Here is a 15,954-nt window from a genome sequence, read left to right on the forward strand (position 1 = left end):
ATGTACATGGACACCTAGATCCCTCTGCTCATCCACACTTCCAAGAACTTTACCATTAGCCAAATATTCCGCATTCCTGTTATTCCTTCCAAAGTGAATCACCTCACACTTCTCTACATTAAACTCCACTTGCCACCTCTCAGCCCAGCTCTGCAGCTTATCTATATCCCTCTGTAACCTGCAATATCTTAGTATTGTTTCAAGAAGGGGCCTTAACAAGTTCAAAATCTTTTCTTTACTTGCAGTTCATTTCATTAAAATATTGGTAACAACCTCTGTATCCCTCAGTTTATTGCCTCTTTGTGTGGCTACTTTGCACAACAAATTAAATATGTCTAGAATTACTTGAAATTCTCTACTCACACACTAACAAGCTAGCTGTTCTTCTTTACTAATTGTTAAAATTGGTGTGCAATGTTTTTACGTGAACCAAGCAACTACATAGTGCTAAGATTTCACTCAACGAAATAGAGAAATTAAGCAGTCTAGATCATCGGTGGGCAACCTGTGGCCCATCAGGGTTCTGAGTGTGGCCCACAAGACATTTTGTTGACTTTTGTCCACACAGATTTGCCTCATTCTGCGATTTCCATCTGTGTGGCTTTTTATCCGTTCAGTATAACTGTTGTGATACGTACGTAAAGTAAGGGCGAGTGAAATTAGTTGTGTGCTGATTGCACATAATTGATTGTCCGCATCCAATCAAATGTTACTTTTTTTTACTTCTGCCACTTGACGTTGATGGCAGTTCTATTCCTATATGAATGATTAAGCATTTTCTATAACTTGTCATGAAATATTCAGCATGTGTTAAATGTATTCAATCTTATTCATGGTTAGTGAACAAGCCCAATTTCAATCTTGCGGCCCACTGAGATGAAGGAGGGCCACTGGTGCGGCCCAATCACTTGCATAGGTTGCCGATCGCTAATATGGACATACTGCTATGTTGTTTTTACAATGTAATGTGGAATATCAAAGGGGAGCAGTAGCTACAAAATAGAAATTTAAGGAAATCACAGCCATATCATCCATACAATCTTGAGCAGGTACATCTTTAAAGACCCTGCTTTATTCATGACCAAGGGCTTCATGCTACCTTCAATATCTTAATGAGTAACATCGGAAATGATCCCAAATGTCACCTATATATTTGTGTTTACTGCTACATAATTCAGGAGCAGAACAGACACATAGCCGTATGGACATTAACAATTTTTCACTAAAATGAAATTGCACGATTGCAAACTCAATTGAGGTGAATGAATGCCTCTAACTGATTGAATCACAACCTTCTAGAAAACCATATCCACCACCTTGCCATTCCAGGTATGAGTTGTTTCTTCGTTCCTTGTCTTGGTTTGTGTGTAGACAGAATTACATTAATGGGCACAAATATCTCTGAAATTTGTCCCTGGAGGTTGCAGGGAGCACAGAAAATATCAAATAAAACATATTGGGACATCAATTGGCAAGTCAAATATTTCCAGAGTATAGTATCTTAGAAATATTCTTGCAGTTTGTTTTCCAAAGTGATTTTATTTTTGAACGGTCTGTATATTTTATATGCTTGTAGACCCTCAGAGTTTATATAGATAGTGACCTTCATAAACCACAGGGGGGGAAAAAAGATCAAACCAGTCACAACCTAACCAAACCTAACAAGAAAAAGCACTCAAGAAGGACCCGGTTTAAAACTAAACATTAAGTGGTGCCAATGTGAACTCAATTTTAGCAATTCACACGTATCAATGGCCTATCACTTCAATAAAACTCCAAACTACACTATTCAAAAATACTTCTCAGAATTTTCCACAGCTAGCCTGATCTTAAATTATTTTAAAATATTCAAGTATACATGTGTTTCAACACTGTATATAATATGCATATTTTGCACTTGTATCTTGAGTTTTCTAAATTTTTGTGGCATAAGCATGAAAGTACTTGTTTTTAAAATGAAATGTAATGTAACAAATTCAGCGTTTTCATTGTTGAGTCACTTGTCTGTTATTATAACAAAGGGCAAAATTCAATTTTCCCTGATAACTTGTTATTTCTGTGAGCTCCTACACTTCTATTTGAATCTCAATGGTGGAACGCTTAAAACATATTTCAGAAAATGCTTAAATTCTGTCTTTTTTTTATGACCTGGAGATGATTGGCAATTTGTTCGCTGTCGATCTCCGCAAGTCTCACATTTTCTCTCATTGTAAAGTGGCAATTATCACCCCCCGCCCCCCCCCCCCCCCCCCATGCAAACAATTAATGACACGTTTTGAAGGGGAAATCCTGGAAAGTACATTAATCCTAAATCAACCCATTTGGACAACTCCAACCACGATGTGCATTTCTGGGTCGTATAAAATGTCCATTTTACTGCACAATATAAATGCTGAAGTCTGTCTCTGGACGCCTAAATTGAACATCTGCGACACTCTGACTAGACCTGCTCAGAAGTTTCCATTGTAAATATTCCATTAATAATAATAGAATTAATAGAATAATAATAGAATACACGTTCGTTAATGTACACAGGAGCAGATTCATTACACCTCCCACTCAGTAAAAATGGACGATTCCACGGGACACTCGCGCCTCCGACGAGTGAGTATAGAGGAGAAATTTGGTGGCTGTGATGTGTATTTAAATATATTTATGCCACATATCATTTCGGCTAATGCAAACGCGATCACAGCTCATCTCACTTAAAGGCGTTTTAAGTTTGAAGAAACAACTTGTTTTGATGGATGCACCTTTCAATATATTGTTTAGAAAAAAATAATGAAAATCATTTTGACTGGGATGGTCAGGAAGGCCCTGTACGTGACTGTCACCTTAACCTCAGCCTGCTTTCAAATACTCATCCAAACGTTATTAATTGGTGAAAAACCTGGTCCCGTTAATTTAGGTATTTACATGAAATCATTTTAAACAGTAAAACAAAATGCACATCTCACCTTCTAACCTCATCCCCACTGTCAGACATTTCTGAAAACGGCAATATGGGCATCTCTTCCTTTGTGTTTTATCTATTTTGCAATTCTGATTCTCGGTGCAAGTGTAGCGCTTGTTATTCTGAACTGTCCTCTTGAAAAATCCCTAAGGGAAGAAGTTGGAAAGTTATTTACTGCAAATGAAATTAATCCCGGTGAAGCAAACAGGGAACGGCGATCCCGCCACAGCAATCCCTCCGTTTCTCTTTACACCTTCGTTTATGGTTTTATTTATTTATTATTTATTATTTATTGCATATCATTTAAAGGTTGACGTTACTGATTGGCTCCCCCTCATTACTCCCGCCGTTTGCTCGATCGGTTGAGATCAATTCGGTCTGAAATGATTTTATAATTGAGTAAAGGGAGTTTGTGAAATAACAAAAAAACCCTGATTGAAAATACCTTCCGAAATGGAACACTTTTAAACTCACCTTGCAACTTTCACAGGTCAGTAAACCATAGTGATAACCGGATACTTTATCTCCACAAACTGGACACAGTTCATCCAGGTCATCATCATAAATGTAGTCCATCACCTTGAACTGACGGGCTGAACAGGAGAAATAAAAATTAGGTCGGCAGTGAATTTTTTTGTGATATAACTGTCTCTTTCTCACACGCACAAACACACACAAGGGGTTCGAGCCGGGTGGTCCCACATATAACCGAAGTTGGCTATTGAGAAATGCCTTTTGCTTCTGACGCTCTCTGAAGACAGTAATTTATAGAAAGCTCACAAATCACACATCAGTTTGCCATGGAGACGCTGACCAGCCCACAGACGTAACTGAGAAATGCTCCTATCGAAGCATCGATAACAAATGATTATTTGGGGGTTGTGTACATTTCCACTGGTGTACTCTCATCTCGCATTTATAAAGCGATAACACAAACTAATATTCAAATATCTTAGTTATTAAGCAAATGAGCATTTATTATTTTTTTTTAAATCAGTGCGTTCCACAACATTGTTCGCAAAAATGTCTTTCAACATCAACAAATATTGTGGGAAAGAGTCGCGCTCTCTTCCTCTGTAGCTTTCCACAAACTATTATTGGATTGATGCCTATCTGGTGGCGCTTAGATCCAATACATTCTAAATGTGATACACATTCATTAAATCTGTAACCACTCAATAAAATCGTTAATACAAACTCCATTCTGCCCAGCAACGTATCAACCAACAATAATAGATACTAAAACCTGTAAAAAAAAAATTTGATGATCTGTTTATCCTGGAATGGAGGAGGAGAGAATGCACTGGATGAAGAGGGAGTTTGAAGCTTTCAAAAGCTCACACTAAAATACAGACTGGAATTCGATGGATTGATTTGGAAGACACAAGCCAAAATAGGTCAAACTGCACGAAATTCAAAACATGGGAAGCAACAAAGACCTCCCCCAAATTGTATTTTTTTAAACTGAGAGGGGATTTGTTTTATTCGTCCTAACTACCCACTCCTCTGGAAAAAAAAAGTTGAATTATATCCTCCCTCCCTAGTTATCAAGAAAAGCAATCGCCCGTGTCAGACATTATTCGGCTAATGAGCCATGTTTCTCCTATAATTAATAATTGGTCGTACAAGTAGCATTAAGCTCTGTCTACCTATTCCATAATGAACCCATTGAAAATGTATTCCTGAAAGTCTCAGCCTCGGCTCATATTATTGACTACAATCAGAGTCAGGGTTAAGCCACACAATAATAATGGCCCACGTTTAACGAATAACCTAAGTTCAGTGTTGGAATGATACTCGTTTAGCATTTACCCTTCAATGCCTGGCGGAGCCCGAAAAACCAGAAACACATTGGTGCCAAATAAACCAAGTCGCTCCACTTATTAATATTACGAGTACAATAAGGTCGCGGACACTCCATTACTTCAGCCTTTGAACATGCCAAGAAGATCAATCCTCTTCCTAAATATTAATGCTTAATTGTTTCACCACTGGCATGTGGGCAATGTTAAGAAAAGCGTGGAAATCCAAGACAAAATGATGGTCAAGTATGGTTTTAACGTTATTATTTTCTTAATTGTCATTTATTTTTGAACGGTGCGATATTAACACAATCGCTTCGAACAGTCCTGTGCTTTGGAATCAACACCTTTTATTTAAACGAAAGGTCCTGTAAGTGGACAATTTACCGCAGACCGCCTTGCAAGTGCCACCTTTCTTCGAATCAGTTTATTCACCATTGGATGTGAAACAAACTGAAACGGAAGTTTATTTCGAATATTATCTTTATTACAAACTTAAATGTGAAAGTCATGTAGCAAAAACTAAATGGGCTTCCCGACCCGCCCCCCCCCCCCCCCCCCAGCGTCGTCGTTTTTGGGGTGAAAAGGCAGAGTAAGTGGGATATAATACGAGTGAGTGGACGGTTCGGCATTTATGCGGGGGTTACATGGTTTGGTCACTTGTAGTTTTAACGTGAACCAGAGCATCTGCACTGTATATTAACAAAAATTATTGTAGCAATAGTGAAGCAATAGCGGCAATGGATTCGATCAGGAGAATCAGGCAAAGAAAGGCAAGTCGAGGCCAAATAGCAGGTTACACCTGGAATTTATTGCAGCATGTTAAAGTATGAAAATAGATCAGAAAGCAAGATCTTGTTTACATTTTGTAAAGATCAGGAGCCGGAGAGAAAATTGTCCCTAATTTAATCTGATGGCATTTCATTAACTCAAAATCCTTCTGTGTACTTTACAGTTGCCGGGCCATTCTACACAGGAAGTTGGTAGATAACGTGCTTGAATCCCATTTTATTCAACAGGCGTTTAAAATATATATTCCGAAAATTATATCCAAGTTTAACTCGTCAATTTAGTGTTAGCTCCGCGCCGCGCCAAATCCTTCTGTACCGAGCAATTTATTAGAAAAATAAAGCTGATGCATTTCATGTTCAGCTGCAAGACAGACCCCCTGCCCTTTAAACACTTGGGTTCAGTTCAGAAATCCACACACACACTCGCTGAAGTCAGCACCCAGGCCATAAATGAAGATCTGTCTGAATTGAAAAAAACACTTTATTAAAAATCAAGATCAGCTACACAAACTGGATGAATCCGCACAGAAAACGTCACCAACCATCTTACTGTCTGTGCAGTTTATGCGCTCGTATCAAACAGTCTAATGACATCTCAGACCTGACAATCGCGCCGATTTACAACCTGTCTCCGTGTATCAGGCAGTCATCACAGCGAGGCACACGTGTAACCAGCTATTCTTTAAATGATTACATTTTAAACAGTATCATTTTTCCAGAGAGTGAAATGTGGAAGGATTTGCCATTCTGAACTAAGAAGCGCCCTTTTTAAAGACAATTCACTGGAAACCTTATTGGGATTTTTTTGACAAGGAAATAAAGAAACCCAGCGGCTAATTGGGGTCATTTTGCACAAGAGATTAAATATTAAATGTGATATTCCAGAAGGAGCCACTAACATTGCTCCCCCCACTCCCCTACAATAACTTTACGTCTCTGCTAAGAAACTGCAACATTTCCGGGGGAGTGACTTGGTGTAACTGTCTTGCAGTCAGGAGCTATTTTTCATTCACTTTTAAAACAGAAGACTTTTTGACAGCGCTTACAAAGGGAGGTTGGCTCTCTGATGTAACCTGCCCCCCCCCCCCCCCCCCCAAATGTGACTGAGATTAAACCATGTGGCCGCTCCCCGCAGGTAAAGGGGGCTGCAGAATAGGCAGCTCCCGCCCCCACCCCGGCCCCCGCACCTCATTGGACCGCGACCGTTCTGACTGACAGCGCGCTGAAGCAATCAGGCGCCGAATCTCCCCCCCGCCCCCTCGGCCGTACTCACTGATACACTTGGGGGCCAATCAGCATGGAGCGCGAGGCAGCGCGCGCCTCGTGCCAGCTGGCTGTGATTGAGCTCTGGCCCCTCCATTGGGAACGTGTCCCCCACCTCCGGGCTGGGTTTGATTCCCTTTCTGAACTTACCAGCCTGAGTTGCCAGTGCCTTAAGACAGGTTAAAAGAGGTGGCCTCGAGCACTATTTATTTCTTCATGCCCTGTACTAATGTGCTCAGGTGATCATTGTGACATTGTTGCCACTGTTCCTGACACTATCTTGCTTTGCTACGATGAAGTAAGTAGACGCATTTCATTCCCCCAATGGCCCACACCTCAAGCACAACATTAAAAAAAAAGATACGACCACACAAGGGCCTGGTCTTGGAAGGTGGCAAGGGCAGCATGTCATTAGTTGCTTTGAAAAAAAAATGGTGATGGGCCTTCCTTCTATTTTGAACAGTTTGATACTGCCGAGTGCCTTGCAAGCCCACTTTAGAAGGCGGCCAGGAGTCAACGAGATTGATGTGGATCTAACCTCACAGAATGGATAACGACAGCAGTTTTTCTTCCCTAACGGACATGTAAACTGGTTGGATTTTTATGACAACCTGACAGTTGCATAGCCACTTTTACGGATACTTTTGTTATTTCCTGATTATTTTTGAATTCTGAGTTCAGGAATGATCTTGAAGGAAAAAAGTAAGTGGGACCAATTTCACATGGAAGGGCTGTGGATTGCTAAGAGATCAATGGATGGGGGAAACGAGTGGTTTCCAAACTAATCATCCAGATGTTTACATATGTGAACATTTAAATTAAATATCAAGATTGCTTTCTTTCCTTGGTGTTTTCTGAAAGAAGAAATGGTTAATTTTTTTGAAGGTGGTTTGACCTTAGAGTCCTGTTTTTGACATTACCAGTGATTTGTAATGACATTTACAACATGGTACAAATAATGTCGTTTGATATTGATAAAAGAATACCACTGATCCTTGACATGCTGCTAATCCCCAGGATTGATCACAGCCAGTAGATATTATAATTTAAATGTAACATTCTAATTTATATTTTCTACTTTCAATTGTGTTTGGCATTTATCTTGATACCTAATAAATACAGTTCTTTGTAAAGGAATTTCACAGATTTTCAATTTTCAGTGATAGTGTTACCAAAGTTTAAATTTTAAAAAGTCAACCGAACTGGAAGTTAGATAGTTATCTACTATTCAGTAAATGCTGTGTTAATAGTCTTATGATTGATGAGTGGGTAGTAAGGCAAACACATTTTAAAATTCTTTAAATATTTAATAAGGTGGACTGACCTTAACAAGGTATGTGGCTGTTAAAATAATTTGTCCCTTTCTGTGATAATACTTTTTCTATTTCCTTTCCCTGTCTTTGTTTTTTGACTCATGAAATGCTTTCTTTCTGACATTCACTCTTATTTATCGCTTTGCTTATACTTTATTTCGCCATCTCTCTACAGTTTTGTTTCTTTTTTGATTGTGTTCTTTTGTTGCTTCTCTGTCTTTTAATTCTTTACCTATCTTTCCATGACTTTTATTTTCTTTGCTTTGTTTTATTTCTTTTTCTTTTATTTTTGACTCTCTTTCAGTTCATCTATTGTGTCTTTATTTACATTTTTTTCTATTTTGCTGATTCTGTAATATCCTGAGCTTTGTCCTGCTCTATCTTTTGGCTTTATTCCTGAAGTGCTGTTTTCATTTCACTCCTGGTTCTGTCCCATTGACCTCTTTCTTCTGTCTGCCTTTGTTTCCCATCCCTGTCCTCAAGAACCCCAGGCCTCGAGTTAGTTAATCAACATCGAAACATGAACGTTGCCACTGCAACATTCCAACAGCTGCTGTTGTTCTCACCCCCTAATGCATTATCTTTTATGAAAAATATTAAGAGTTACTATTTATTTTAGGTATTTTTGAAAGAATTGGGAAGAGCCAGAATCAGCATTGCAGTGGACATAATCTGCAACAAGGTAATTTTAAACCTGTTTTTGATAACATGCATGTGATGAGCAATTACTATGGGTGCATCACTAGACGAGAAGGGGCAGCTTAGTACAAATCTTTTCAAATATCATTAAAACAAACATATGCTGCTGTCTCAATCAGATTAAGTTATTCATCAGAATACTTGCGAATAATTTTAGTTAAATTTGTTTGTAAAATCATCGCTTAATACATGTTGGTAATACAGAAGGTGGTTGAAAAGGCAATGGCTACATATGTAAGCAGGGACTCCTTTACATTTCAAACTCTCCTGTATGTTGAAAATGGAAATAAAAATAATCACATTTTAGTTAAACCTCTTCATACAACAAGTCAAAGCTCTTCATACAACAAGTCTTTTAAAAAGGGAAAAACGCAGACAACATGCACTACACGACAACTGGTACACAGCTCTGAGCAGAAAAATGTAGACATGCTGTATTTTTGTAATATTAATATTATGTATACATATTAATAGTATGTATACATTTTAAAAATGATCTCCATAAGCATCTTAACTAATTTCATGACATGTAATTACTAGCATTAACTTATGAATAAACATTATTATTTATTTAAAAATTCCTTTACGGATGTAAGTTGTAGTAATTTTATAAACATGGTAAACAAGACACACTGATGTAGGTGCAGCTGGGAAACCAAAAATCTTTTATCACAGTGAACTCTGGATTGCTTCAGTATATTGAATGCAGCTTTTCATGTCAGTGTGGCTCAATGATAATTCATTTACAGATTATAGTTAAATTGCTTCCCTCAGATAATACAAAGTCTTGTCAGAAATTTCTATGTAGTTACTGTTTCAAAATTGACTATTGTTTGTCAAAATATATTTGAAATCTTATTTTTGAACAAAGCTCATAACAGAGATGTGAGACCTTTGCATAGGACAGTCTCTAACAGAATCTGATTGCATAATTACTGCTGATACTTTTAGTATGCTTCTTACAACAGTATTCCACTATGAGTTTTGTACTGTTAGGAAGACACTGTTCACTCCTCTGTATATCGGTCTATCACAAAATTAAATTTTATATAAGCATGAATATGTATGGAAATGTTTATAATATTTTGAGAATAAAGTAATAAAATTATATTTTCAAAATATGTGCTGAAAAAGTAAATACTGATATTTTCTTCAGTATTGAACACATCTATTTGAATAAATATGGATGATTGGTTAGAATGTGAGGCACTTAATGAATAAAATTTGTCCTCTTCTATTGATAATATATGTATCACAAAGATATTCAATCTCAAAATAAGAAAATGCATTTTGATCAAATTTAAACTTTATTATTTCCAACTACAATTTATGTATGATGTGGTATGTATATAATGTTGAACGTGTGCAATAAATAACTCACCCCCCCCCCCCCCATTCCCTGTCCCCATCCTTTTAAATAAAAATATTCAATGTAAACAATACATTTGGGAGTTACAATTTAGTCATAACCACCCAATATCTTTGAAATTTTGTAATTTACATAGTAATTTACTTAAAAATACTTTATTTCAAATGTGAATGCACATTTAGTCCTTTGAGGCTCCATGAAACCAGAGAAAGCATTTCTACTTTAAGAAATCTTTGTAAACAATAAACTATATGTGAAGCGTGCAGCGCATTAATTTTTTAAACAATTTTCTTGAAATGTTCATTTTGGTTTATCTGGTTGTGCATGGCAATTGACAGCACCTCTTAAATTAACTTTGTAAATGGTTTCTTTGAAACAAGTACAAACAATTTCTGAAAAGCACAGGAGTCCCACAAGTACAAACACCTTAGACCTCCACAATGATGTAATTTGACAATAATATAGCATCAATTTAATCTGTTTCTGAGCTCATGTAAAACAAATGGTGATCACTTAATTTCCACCCTTTTTAGTTATTTGAATATCTCCAGCTGGTCGATAGCATTTGATTACCTGCATGCCTAGTTATATTTAATTGTTTTAAGTATTCTTTTTGAAGCAGTATATTTGTAACACAATGCTTATTAAACAATATATTTGGACTTTTATGACAACTTTGGATGAAGTATGTTATTTCTTGGTGCTGTATATGTAATTCTCTAAACATTTACACTGTTAATCTTTTATTCTAGAATATAATGTGTTTTCTATTGATTAATTTTGCTACTGCTATTGCAATGTAATTTTCATTATTAAAAGAACAAGCAAGAGGCAAACTTACCATTTGCTTATTAATACCAAGTGCCTGAGCATTCTAAAAGGGTGGAGTTATTATTAAAGGTATTTGAAATTTATGCTCAAAGTCCTGTTAAATCATCCTTGGCATTGCCTATGCCTGCATAACCTTTTTATAAGGACAACATTGAAAAAACATTTTGGAGTACTTTTAAACACATGTAAAGCAAATATTGCTTGTTCCAAGTTCTATGCTGTCACTCAAACTAAACTGTACAATAGTAACAATTGGAATTCTACTTTGTAAGAGAAGTGAATAAATTAGATAATTTGTACAGTATGAATTTATGAGTCTATTATATATTGTGTGACACAGTTCTCAAGCCTAACATTTTGACAGCACAATGCATTGTAACAAAAATATGGCTGGTTCTTTCACTCTTTCCATTATTGCTCCATTTCTTTCTAAAGTTAGTTCAGAAACAATCTATTTTACATTTTGCCATATTCATCTTGAGAGGTAAGATTGAAAGAAATCATTAAGGTTTAATTTTATTTACTTTTGTTAACAATTGGACTGGCGATATTTCTGGAGTATCTATATAAAATGTAATGGCTTAGAAGTGAATAATCTCAACGTGTTTTCCACCATCCTACTAGACACCTTACTATTCCAAAATCCAGTTGTAGTTCGACATGCTTGAATGTAAAATACTCTGTAATTCAAAGACCGTCTGCTACAAAAACGCGATTTTATAATCTCACAGTGCAGTATCATGAACTTGTTTATTTAACCAGAACTCTCCAGTGTTTCAAGTCTTAGATGTAACACAGCAAACCTTTGTAAATGTTTGAAAATACTTACATGTATCTGGAGCGATTTGCTTGATGGAACTGCAGGGAGCAACCAAAGAAGAACTACCAGACATTACTCCTTTAAGAGAGTCTGCTCCAAACAACCTTACCTCTGGCCTAGTTAAAAAAATATCTTCCAATTCAAAAAAAATCAGATGAGTTGGAAAACTATGATGGTATGCTTGTTACTGAACTCTGATCAGGATGTGTGTCAGTGCTGCAGTAAACTGTACAGGCCAGATCATGATGGGGCTAGTCAGAGGAATAAGGGACTGTTCTAAATATTTGATTGGCTCTTTTGGTCAGGTGATCTCATCGAGGATGATAAGAAATCCTGGTTACAAACTGACAGAACAAGAGATAAGGTTTTTTTTTCTAACACAGATAATACAAAAGAAATAATTAACCAAGCCTAGTGGAGAGGGAATGAATGAAAGAATTTTACATCATGAAATGAAAAGAAAGTCTGTGTCGGAAGGACTTACGGATTTCACTTCCTTAAATGGTTAATTGTCTATTTTCAGCACAGATCCATGACTTCAAACTAGCTTCACTTTTTGTGTGATGATTTACGAATGCCAAAAGGATATCTCATTGAACTATGAATTGATGGTGCATAACCTACTCTAAACTTGAAAAGATGTGCAGGTAGCAGTAGGTGTGAGTTCCTTTGAACTAGTTAACAAACTTATTTAGGAACTGGAATTTGCAACCTATACGACGAAGACAAATAAAGTTTTATTGAAAATGCAAAACCTTTAAAAATATTTTTGCCGTAGTTTATGGAAACTGCATCACTGTTAATTGTTTTGAATATAGACTTCTGGTGGCGTAATGTAGGGGGAAGACGTGCACAATGTAGCTCCCGCTAGAGTACTGTACTTTTTGCCCCTATTCTTAGTACCACGGGTTGTTTTCTCCCTAAAACCCATACACTTAATGTGATAAGGATTTTGTTTGACTGAAATGCCCAAAAGTGTCTGGGGAAAGAAGGTGGAAAGCAGAAGTTCGTCGACAGAATCTGAGGCCTCTCCGAGTTCATTGACAGGTTAAATGGCAGTCAGTCTCTGGTGCTCCGACCATTTCACTGACGGTCGAGGTGCTTTCTAGTACCTTGGCAAAGGAATTTTAAAAGCATCCAGAAACAATGGAAGAGGCCTTTGCCCCCATTTGAGAAGATCTGGGGAAAACAAATGAAAGCCCATGGAGCCACGATAAAAGAAATGGACTTGCCCTTTCAAGCCACAGTGATCAGATTGCCTCACTATAATGGGAGCTATTTCCGGTGGTTGAAGTGAACAAGTCGCTGAAGGCCAAGATGAACGACCTAGAGAATAGATCCTGGAGGCAAAATATTCGAATTGTGGGGCTGCTGGAGGGGATGGAAGGCCCAATGCACATGGAGTAGGTAGAAAATATGTTCGGTAAGATGGCCAATGAGGGTGGATTCACATCCCCTCCTGAGTTGGACTGAGCCCACCGTACACTCATCCTGAGGATCCGCCACGTGTGGTGATAGTGAAGTTTCACAGCCTCAAGGAGGAGGAAGGGATTCTAAGGTGGGCAAAGGAGCACTATGACCACACCATCAGGTTTTAGCAAGTTGTGGCTGCAGAGCTGGCAAAGAAGAGGGCTGTGTTTAGTATAGCCAAGGCTGTCCTGTATAAAAGTGGAGTCTGGTTCGGTGTAGTCTGCCCTGCTCGGCTTAGAGTAACTTTAGAAGGAAAAGATTATTAATTTGATGCACCGGGTGAGGCGGACGTTTTTGTTTAAAAATACAAGTTGGACGCAGTGTAATTGAGCTTTGGTTCTGCTGAAGGGCATGTTGAATTGTTGCATTGTTGGGGTTTCGTAATATTTTCTAGTTCTTGTTGGGGTTGAATTTTTATGGTACTTGTTTAGATTTGGGGTTTAGTTCTATGCGGGGTTTTGTACATTTGTTAGGCAGACACGTTGTTGCGCGTAATTCTCTGATGGACACCCCGGTGATTATGGTTAATATTTACGCCCCGAACTGGGACAATAATTTTATTAATATGGGCTAGTCTCCCTCCCTGATTTTAGTTGAGGAACTGAATGGTATCTTGGACCCTAGGTTGGATCATTCCAAGCACAAATCTCTTATTCCATTGGGGTGGGCAGGGCTTTGCTATTTTTCGTGGAGCAGATATGGGGGGTTAGATATGGGGGGTGCTTACTTCGCCCAGGTGATAAAGATTTTTTTTTTGCATGTTCATCAGGCATATTTGTGGATTGATTTTCTTGTCGTAGATGGGTCACTCATCCCTTCAGTGGTGGCGGCTGAGTATTCAGCAATTGTTATTTTAGACCACGTCCTGCACTTTGTGGATTGGGTGCTGGAGTCTGACACTATCTAAGGTCTGCCATGGAGGTTAGACACGACACTGTTAGCAGATAGGAAATTCTGTGAGTCCAAGTCCGCTGCCATAGAGGACTACATAAAATTTAACAAAGCCGAGTCAATTTTCCCTTCCGTGGGGGGGAAATCATCTCCTATAAAGCGCACATCTGCTGACGACAGGGGGCTGGAGAAGGGGGTAGTATTGGCGGTTTACGGGGGCTACTTTGGAGGAGGAGAAGGCGTCACTGGAAGGGATCAAGGCAAAGTGGGAGGAAGAGTTGGGAGAGGGTATGGAGGAGGGGTTCTGTTGTGAGGTGCTCCGGAGGGTGAACACCTCCACCTCGTGTGTGAGGTTAGGGCTGATACAGCTGAAGGTGGTGTATAGAGCACACCTCACGAGGGTGAGGATGAACCAGCTCTTTGAGGGGGTAGAAGATGTGTGTGAACGTTGCGGGGGAGGCCCCGCAAACCACGTTCATATGTTTTGGTCCTGTCCAAAGCTGGAGGATTACTGGAAGGAGGTGTTTAGGGTAATCTCTGCAGTGTTGCACGTGAAACTGGACCCAGGCCCTCGCGAGGCCATATTTGGGGTTTCGGACCAGGGCTGATAGTGAAGTTGGAAACGGGCGCGGAGGCAGATGTTGTAGCCTTCGCCTCGTTGATCGCCCGAAGGCGGATCCTGTTAGGGTGGAGATCAACCTCTCCACCCTGTGTCCTGGCGTGGTGGGGGGGACCTGCTGGAATTCTTAATGCTTGAAAAGGTCAAATTTGAACTGAGGGGAAGGATGGAGGGGTTCTACAATTCATGGGCGTTATTCATTCTGCACTTTCAAGAATTGGATCACATCGAACATTAGTGGGGTTGGGGACTGGGAGGGTTGGGGGGAGGGGGACTGTATGTGTTAATCATGACTATGGGTGATTCCTGATTCCTTTTTGTCATTTGTTTATGTTAACATGCGGGCCAATGTCTGGGGTTTGGTGGGAGGATGGGATCGTTGTTATTGATATGGGGATTGACATTACATTCGTCACTGATTTGTTTATTGTTGGGTGTAAATTTGGGAGAAAATGTGGAAAAGGAGGAGAATAAAAATATATTTAAAAATAAAATAAAGTGCACATGAACAGCATGGGTGGACTCCATTCTTGAGGTGGCTACTTGACCCTACCCTGGAGTTGCTGGCAAGTAGGAAAACGTTGCAGATGCTGTTCGAACTATTGTCGACTGGCAGGGCGGTGAGCCAGGTGTGACGCTCAAGGGGCACGTTTTACACAAAGGGGAGAAGGCCAGTCGTCTTTTGGCTCACCAGCTTAAATGACAGGTGGCCTCCCAGGAGATTGCACAGATAGAAATTCGGGCGGGTAACTCTGTTTCCGCCCCTCCTCGAGTTTTGAAATATTTTATCGTGATCTTTATAGATTGCAATCTCCAACGGAGGGATCAGTCATGTTTGACTTTTTTGACAGCCTGTCCATCCCAACTGTGGAGGTGGAGAGGAGTGGTGAGTTGGAATCCCCGATAAACCCTGAGGAAATTTAAAGCAGACTGGTAAAGCCCCTGGTCCGGATGGCTTTCTGGTTGAATTCTACAAGAGATTCTCAGAGCAGCGTTTAATTCTGGACATATTTAATGACTCCTTATCCCGGGGTTCATTTCCCGCCACCCTCACACAAGCCTTTACCTCTTTGATCCTTAAGCAGGACAAAGACGACTTCTGGTGGCGTGGGCGAGCAGGGCGGCCGCAGCAA

The 15,954-nt window shown here is 39.1% G+C and overlaps 1 protein-coding gene across 1 annotated transcript in view; it reads right to left on the reverse strand.

Moving 5' to 3' along the window:
• LOC140399162 (nuclear receptor subfamily 5 group A member 2-like) overlaps nucleotides 1–12,037 on the reverse strand; it is a 147,721-nt gene extending 135,684 nt beyond the window's left edge. Inside the window, exons 1-3 of the mRNA XM_072488432.1 lie at nucleotides 11,851–12,037; nucleotides 3,428–3,546; nucleotides 2,958–3,099 (exon numbers count right to left, since the gene is read on the reverse strand). Of these exons, the coding sequence (XP_072344533.1) occupies nucleotides 2,958–3,099; nucleotides 3,428–3,546; nucleotides 11,851–11,914 (325 nt within the window). The 5' untranslated portion in view covers nucleotides 11,915–12,037. The remainder of the gene's footprint in view (nucleotides 1–2,957; nucleotides 3,100–3,427; nucleotides 3,547–11,850) is intronic.
• Nucleotides 12,038–15,954: the final 3,917 nt, after the last annotated feature.

The sequence above is a fragment of the Scyliorhinus torazame genome, chromosome 22, assembly GCF_047496885.1.
Source record: "Scyliorhinus torazame isolate Kashiwa2021f chromosome 22, sScyTor2.1, whole genome shotgun sequence".
Lineage (NCBI taxonomy): Eukaryota > Metazoa > Chordata > Chondrichthyes > Carcharhiniformes > Scyliorhinidae > Scyliorhinus > Scyliorhinus torazame.